General features: G+C 36.5%; 1 protein-coding gene across 2 annotated transcripts in view; it reads right to left on the bottom strand.

Annotated features, from left to right (window-relative positions):
* Window positions 1-413: 413 nt before the first annotated feature.
* The window catches only part of GPATCH2 (G-patch domain containing 2), a 181,587-nt gene continuing 173,130 nt past the window's right edge, over window positions 414-8,870 (bottom strand). For both annotated transcript variants that reach the window (XM_038396695.2, XM_043511747.1), the window contains one exon: window positions 414-638. In XM_038396695.2, the coding sequence (XP_038252623.1) occupies window positions 469-638 (170 nt within the window). In that variant the 3' untranslated portion in view covers window positions 414-468. The remainder of the gene's footprint in view (window positions 639-8,870) is intronic.

Genomic DNA, 8,870 nt, shown 5'->3' with positions numbered 1-8,870 from the left:
GGAAAAATGAACCAACATAGCAGCTTTCTAAGATTTAATTTTCCTTGATAACAAATCCTCTCAGAACACTTCAGATGAGAAAATGGTGCCAAAAAATGTTTGCCTAAATGCTGAAATCTGCTGTGTGAGAAGCTTTTCAAGAAAAATAAATGCATTACATTTTGAATCATATATCAAACAGACTTTGTTTTAAGATCAGAGAAAATAAAAAGTACAATTGTTTTTACATTTTAGCACCATTATAGAGTTAGGATTCAAACACCTCTTTTGCCACTGTGGCTGTATCTTGCATCTTGAAAGCCAGAGTAGTCAACATGAAACATTTAGGCTTCAGAACTCCATAAGTGAACAACAACTGGATTTGCTGATGACAAAATACAATATAAGACTTTAGCCTTTTTTTTTTTTTTTTCTTTAAATTAAGGTTGGTCTTCCTGATTTCTGTACAGGAGTCGGAGTGCTTCTCTGTCAGCTAAATCCAAGTCCGAGTCCCTTTGGTCTCTGGATGGCTCTGACTGGTTCTGACATCCCTTTGCCATCTGGTCCCAGGCCTGTGCCAGGAGTCCAGCCCATACTTTGAAGCATTCTGTTTCCAATGTTGTTTTCTGGGATTGGTTGGGCGTTTTCACCTACAAACCCTGAGATTAAAAAGAAAACATATAGCTTTAATCAGCACTGCCATGTAGAAAAGAGCAAGATAATCTCCTTTAAAGCCTTAACCCTTCTTATTCTCCTAATAGGTTGCTAGAAGAGGCTGTCTTTGCAGATGTTGACCTCATGGCTGTATGTTAATTGTACATATATGGTCTATAGTTTCACTTTTTCTTTTTTTAAGAGTAGCTCAATTTTTAAGCATTACACATTTAGTTTTGCTGCAGATCTTTATGCATGAGACAAACATGCTGGATGTCAGACTCGAAGAAAACTCAAAACCTGAATAAATGTATCAATGCACGGAGAGGACTATTTGACTACCGAGTTAGGTATAGATATCAAATATGGGCATAAGAAACATCATACCTTATCTTTCCACCCTCACTGATAAAATAAATACTTTTCAATCAACTGGAGTATGCTGACATGTTTAATAAAACAACTAATCATTTATGATTGAATTCTTACAACAGCAACAAAAGGAGAGCAGACAACTGACATATTCTTCAGAGACAAGGTGGGTGAGGTAATATCTTTTATTAGACCAACTTCTGGAACATTACCTCATCTCTCTAATATCCTGAGAGCAACATGGCTATGGCAACACTGCATATAATATTCTCCAGTCCATTTGTATCCTATTTCATTAATTTGTTTTACTAAAGATTACAGAAAGATTTAAAAGGCAAATATAAACACTGGGAAGTACCATATGCATTTGCATTGAATAACTTTCTCTTTAAACAAAATGGTACCAACTTTTCTAATGCACTGCCTTTCCATTTCAGTAAGAGCTTGTGTAAGATAATATATTGAAGTCATTTTGATAAATCACAGTCTTAAACTTTCCCTAAATAAAATATAATACTGTAACATTCCAACTCTTAGACATCACTAAACAAAACATTTTTACCATCACAAAACATATCTGTGAATGTGGCCAAAGGTTGACTTACCATTAATCAGAAATAAAAGCAGATTCTGATCTTGGTTACATAGGTGTAAGAGTCAGTTGACATCCATGAATTTATTCTGGATTTACACTAGCATAATTTAAAAGATAATCTGTCAGTCTGTAAAATACTCTGAATATGAAAATCACTGTACAAGACTCGTAGGTTTATCCTATTCTATCTCAATTTATCCTTTTAAAAAAGAAAAAAGTTTATTTTGTGTTACTGAGCATGAGGAATCCCCGATTAATGCCTATTTGTGTGCTACTGTGCAATGTAGAGTGAGAAGTGGCCACTTGAACAGTTTTATGTATCTCAGATTTGAGACATTTTTAAAGGTTTCAGATAGCAGCCATGTTAGTTTGTATCCACAAAAAGAACAGGAGTACTTGTGGCACCTTAGAGACTAACAAATTTATTAAAGCATAAGCTTTCGTGGGCTACAGCCCACTCCATCGGATGCATAGAATGGAATAGATAGATAGATAGATAGATAGATAGATAGACACACACACACACACACACACACAGATAAGTTGGAAGTTACCATATGAACTGTGAGAGGCTAATTAATTAAGATCAGCAGGAGAAAAAAAACTTTTGTAGTTATAATCAAGATGGCCCATTTAGACAGTTGACAGGAAGGTGTGAGGATACTTAACTTAAGGAAATAGATTCAATATATGTAATGACCCAGCCACTCCCAGTCTCTATTATTTTTAAAGAAAGTTGTTTGATATGTTTTTGAGTAATATCTTTTCTACAAAACAAGTGTCCATACTTTTATCATTTGCTGGTACTCCCTCAGTACCACAATCTGCTTGATGTCCTGTTAGAGGAAAAGCAACACGTACGAGGAGACAGACTGCCAATAGTAAAGGGGTTAACCCCAACAGATTTACTTTTCTTATGAATGTAGAAAACAGAAGTATTTGTAGTAGCAAAGAAAAATGAAAAGTGAAAGGCATTTAAATCTAATGCCTTTTCTCTCCCATTAACGATTGAAACTTCTGTATTACAGAGTTTTGGAGCTGATGCACTGGTCAGCTTTCCTGTATGCACCGTCTTTGGTAGCTGCCCACTCCTGATATAAATGCAGATAGCATGATACTGCTAGTTCTGAAATAGGGGAGGAAGTAAGGTGTACAACATCCTGCCCTGCAGGAGGAAAAAAAAAGTTGAAACCTCTTCATTGTCTACACTGAAGGTGAGCTGTTTCAGGGATGTGGATTTTTGTTTAATCTGCTGTGAATGAATTTCCAAAGCTTGCCAGACTTGGGGCATTAGCCATTGAGGTAGGGATAATCTTTTTTTTGCTCTGTATTTGTACAGCATGTAGCACAATACACTCCAGGTCCATGACTAGAGCTCCTAGATTCTACTACCAATAAATAAGTTAGTTTCCCATTCATTCATACTAGCCTGCTTTTTTTTTTTTTTTTTTTTTTTTTTTTTTTTTGAGAACTCTAGTAATAAGTGTAGGGAGAGCACAGTTACGTGTTTTTAGAGCGACTAAAGTTTTAAACTAATCATTTAGCTCTTATGAGCAATTGGTTCATTATTACATTAATTTTACCAAGGAGTATTAAAACAAAAGTTGAACAAATATTGTGAAGCTCCTCAATATACAAATCTAGAAAGCTACATTGAAACAGCATACACAGGCAGTAGTCAAACCGAAGATGAGATGCATATTGAAACCTTCATGATATACCGTATTTGTGATTATTGTGGTAACAAATTACAGTACTCAAGAATTATCTACTGTACTATTCTGTATACTCAGTCACACTGTGGACAGATTAAAAGCTAGACAGCCACTATTCCAATCCCTGAGTCAAAGAAAAAAGAAAGTGTTGAGAGAAAGCTAATTTTAATATTGGTTTGAAACAGTACTTAACGTTAGGTGATAAAGGCTCTGAAGTCAGTGTCCTGGCCCTGTGAGGGTGCTCTTGAACTGACCAGCACAAAATTCAATACCAAAGTCTTCCTTTCCTTTCAGACATACATACAGACAAGTCCCTGATAATGACTGAGCATACATAGCGAAGGCTGTGGATCTTCTGAGCTCTTGCTTCTAGCACAGAAAATGGAAAAAAAAAATTGATGTCCAAACTAATTGACAGGTAAACACTCTTACTAGAACTACAGAAGTATCCATTAACTCACTTTTTTGGGGATAACTTAAACAATGAAATTGGTAGTGGGGTCCTAATATCTTAAAAACAATGGAAAAAAACAACAGAGGGGAATAAAGTTCACAGAGCTTCCAAGGAAAAGGGAACAATGCTAGAGGCATATAATCAAGGTGTTCACACTATCTCAGAATAGGATATGTCAGATGATTCCTGAGTTTGCAGAGCAGGGCCAGAAACACACTCCAGAGTGTAAATGGTAGAGAATAGCTCAAAACAGAGCAAACAACTTTGCTGGTTCACTAGAGTCCATTTAAAAAGCATAGTTAACTTCATATAAACTATGTATCTTGCTGTATCAAATCCAATTCCTCACACAACAAGAACAGAAAGAGGCTATACAGATGAACAATTTGTACCCTGAAACATGCTATTTAATAAACTGATGCTTCTATTTTTGATTTTTTCCTGTAACAGAATGCATTTCCTCTTTCTGTGACTGACAGGATAATTGGAATATGTTTTGTTTTAAAGATACTTAAGTACTTTTAAAATATACAGTATAATTACTTTTTCCACTCCATTGTACATGATTTTCTGTTAGCACTCTAAAATCCCCAAACCCCCTGAATACAGCCAACAAAAGGCTTATTTTCTTTTTTTTGTTTTTGTGCACACGAACACACACGCACCATGCATGTCCAACAATATTTTTTGGTTTTGCTTGAGGTCAGTGCGACCCCAAAAAAATTAAAGCACAACTGGGATGTAAACAACTAATTTACCTTCCTGTTTTTATTTTCTTAGCAAGCATGCAGGCTGGTTATATTTTATTTCAAAAAGATTTGGTATCAACAGTCCATTCTCCCTGTTTAGTCAGTTTTAAAGCCTAAATCTTACAATGTCTTTATAAAAAGTGAATCAAATTATAGTTATTTTATCCTGCACATTTTGAGCCTCTCCACTTTCTATAAGAACTGACAATTTTATTCACTGTAGTCCTTTTCCTCCATTCTATGACCAATCAAAACTCAGAAATACCATTCTTATTGCTGATTGGTTGAAGATTGGGAAAGAATAGAGTATGACAAATACCATGCTACCTTGTTTGTTACTTTTTTTTTTTTTTTTTTTTTGCTGTGGGCTTTTATTCTCTAATTTAAAGCAGTTATTGTCCTTGCAACATACATCTTAAAGCTCAACTTCTAACTCATGCCAATGGTACTACTTGGACTAGCCAGCAGGGGCTTTCAGAGAATGGTAAAAGCATCTTGCCCCTAAAAAGGGTTGTACTACCTCCAGAACATGTTCAGTCTTGACCTAGCCTGAAGCAAGAACAAGAACAACCCGCTGCTGCCACCTCACGGAAAAGCAGCTATGCAAAATGAGACATGTGAAAGGCAGTGACAGGGGTGGGGAGTGCAAAAGAAGCAGTGGTTATGAGGAACGGAAATCAGCACTCTTATGTTAATAATTTGCAGGAATTTCACTTGCAGACCCTTCTGCCTTAAAGAGACTACAAAATTGGATAGAAACCATAATACTTTGGTTCCTGATTTGCCAGATGAGTGGCAGCTCACTGGAGTGGTTGCCATCATGTAAGTGAGGGGAAAGCACTGAAGGAACAGTGGGAATGCTTGGATGGCAAGACAGTGCTATTAAATTCCTATAGCTATACTGAGCAACACCCACAGTCCAAAAATACAAACTAGTGTGTATATATATATATAACATACACAGCCTCTGGAGCCCACCTCTGTTATACATGTACATGCCTAATATGAAATCCATAAATGTATATATGAAATATGCTTAATATGCAACCTATAAATGTAAAAAGGCAAAAATATTTGTGTATTTAAAAACGTTTGGGGGAATAACAAAAACTTCCAATAAAATTTTTATTGTGAAATGATATTTATGATGGCATTAAAGGTACATTTCTATTAAATGCATCTTTCCAGAGGTGACTCTGGCAATTACAGGCCAGTAAGCCTGACTACAGTTCCAAGCAAACTGGTTGGAACGATAGCAAAGAACAAAATTGTCAGACACATAGATGAACATAATTTGTTGGGGAACAGTCAACATACCTCACCAATCTACTAGAATTCTTTGAGGGGGTCAACATGCATGTGGACAAGGGAGATCCAGTGGATATAGTGTATTTAGATTTTCAGAAAGCCTTTGACAAGGTCCCTCACCAAAGGCTCTTAAGCAAAGTAAGCAGTCATGGGATAAGAGGGAAGGTTCCTCATGGATTGGTAATTGGTTAAAAGATAGGAAACAAAAGGTAGGAATAAATGGTCAGTTTTCAGAATGGAGCGAGGTAAATAATGGTGTCCTCCAGGGGTTTGTACTGGGCCCGGTCCTGTTCAACATATTCATAAATGATCTGGATAAAGGAGTAAAACAGGAAGGTGGCAAAATTTGCAGATGATACAGAATTACTTAAAATAGTTAAATCCCAGGCAGACTGCAAAGAGCTACAAAAGGATCTCTCAAAACTGGGTGACTGGACAACAAAATGGCAGATGAAATTCAGTGTTGATAAATGCAAAATAATGCACATTGGAAAACATAATCCCAACTATACATATAAAATGATGGGTTCTAAATTAGCTGTTACCACTCAAGAAAGAGATGTTGGAGTCACTGTGGATAGTTCTCTGAACATCCACTCAATGCGCAGCGGCAGTCAAAAAAGCAAAAAGAATGTTGGGAATCATTAAGAAAGTGATAGATAATATTGCATGCAGATGTGGTTGCCCCATCTCAAAAAAGATATAGTGTACTTGGAAAAGGTTCAGAAAAGGGCAACAAAAATGATAAAGAGTATGGAATGGCTGAGGAGAGATTAATAAGACTGGGACTTTTCAGGTTGGAAAAGAGATGACTAAGGGGGGATATGATAGAGGTCTATAAAATCATGACTGGTGTGGAGAAAGTAAATAAGGAAGTGTTATTTACTCCTTCTCATAACACAAGAACTAGGGGCCACCAAATGAAATTAATAGGCAGCAGGTTTAAAACAAATAAAAGGAAGGGGTTTTTTTCCCCACACAACGCAGTCAACCTGTGGAACTCCTTACCAGAGGATGTTGTGAAGGCGAAGACTATAACAGGGTTGAAAAGAAGAGATAAATTCATGGAGCATAGGTCCATCAATGGCTATTAGCCAGGATGGGCAGGGATGGTATCCCTGGCCTCCGTTTGCCAGAAGCTAGGAATGGGCGACAGGGGATAGATCACTTGATGATTACCTGTTCTATTCATTCCCTCTGGGACACCTTGCATTGGACACTGTCGGAAGACAGGATACCTGGTTAGATGGATCTCTGGTCTGACCCAGTATGACAGTTCTTATGAAAAAATAAGGCACGTAACTTTTCTTAACAGCTGTTGAAACAGATACATTCTGGTTAAACAGTACACTAGCATTCAATGCCATACCCTTGATTTTACAGTGAATGCCATGAATTAATTTAATTCCATCTGTAAGCTAAAAATCAGATCAGAGGTCTAATGCTGCTGCAGGCTCCACATCTGTTTAATCATTTTTGGACACAACAGCTTGCAAAAGTTCAGGATTTAAAATTTGCTTAATATTTAAGAAATTATGTTTTACTAGTGTGTGAATCTCAGCAGGAAACAAACGTGTCAATACTCAGTTTTGAACTATATGGCAAACTGCAAATCTATTTTCCCTTAACTGTAAAATACCTCTTCTTTAGAGCATAATAGCTTACCATCTAGGCTTATTTTTGTTATAGATAAAAAAACAGGACAGTTACCCAATGTACTACTATTGTGACTTTCAATATTTAAAAAGGGTAGAAAGCTACAATACTCTTTTTATTGCTAATGGGGTGAAATCAGATTTCAGTTTATTGACAAAACTGACATCACTTAAATTATTTTGGATTTACACTGGTGTAACTAAAATCAGAATCCAGTTCAGCATCTTCAATAAACTTTAGAAAAGCAACACAAAGGTCTTTTTCAGGCATAAGAATAAAGGAAGGTGGATTTGTGCAATTTCAACTTTGACCAAACTATTTTTTTTTTAATGCTAAGGATAATTTCTCAGAAAATGATACTGCATTGAAATCGAGTCCTGGACTCTCATCTTTCTTTTATAAGATTAAAGATTTGTGAGTGGAACAACTATGCCTCAGCAGAGCATTCCACAACTATTATTTCTTCTTCGTTCGCTCCTGGCAGCCCTAAATCCTTTAAATCCTTTCCTAGAAGGATCTCCTTTTGCTTGGGAAATTTTTGCAATACATGGCCTGCTAACCCTTACCTCCTACCCTGGATCTCACTTATGTCTATCACAGCAGAGTCAGTCTTTTTACCGCAAATCTTCCAAGGAGCATTGTGGATGGTAATTCACTTGCGTAATTGGCTCAAGAGATGAAAATCTTGTATCTGACTCTCTTACCCACTAATCTATCCAGCTGACTGCAAGCCTAATTGGCAGCTTGTTTAGTAATTTGGCTCCTAAAGTGTTGTATTGATGTTGGATAAACAGCCAATGGAAAGAGAGGTGATACATGCTGCTTCACTTTAAAATCTAGTGCACTTTCCCCGTTTTCAGAAGACATTTAATACTCCATCTTTTTTTGTTGGGTTTTTATTTTTTGTTTTCTGTCTCTATACCACCTAGCTGAATGCAGGGATGTAAAACAGTAGGTTTTGATCCTGATGCAAGATGCCATTCTATCAGAAACATTGTTAAAAATCAAACTCTTAGACTGCGTCCTCTTTAAAGGAGGTTCGCTAACAAAAGAAAAATCGGGATTGCTGCTCAGATTTTTTAGATTTTTTTCTTAATTGAAAATTTGTGTAGCATTAACAGCAGCTTCACAGCTGGCAGACAAATTGCGATTTTTAAAATTGCTGTGATGTTCAAATATTTATAACGTATCTGTCTAATTTACACATCTAGTTGCTGTTAATCAGATATATTACAAGTGACTATTTCAAGCTACAACAGACACAACTGTGAAGATGTCACATTATTCAGCTAAATATTTTGGGCCAAATTTCCAAACATGGGTTAGCTATGTTGTGCTCACAAAATCGGCACCCACTCTGAAACCTCATGCTTCACGAACATAAATCC

The sequence above is a fragment of the Dermochelys coriacea genome, chromosome 3 (assembly GCF_009764565.3).
Source record: "Dermochelys coriacea isolate rDerCor1 chromosome 3, rDerCor1.pri.v4, whole genome shotgun sequence".
NCBI lineage: Eukaryota > Metazoa > Chordata > Testudines > Dermochelyidae > Dermochelys > Dermochelys coriacea.
The sequence above is the reverse complement of the archived record's forward strand: the minus strand, read 5'-3'. Positions and strand labels throughout refer to the sequence as shown.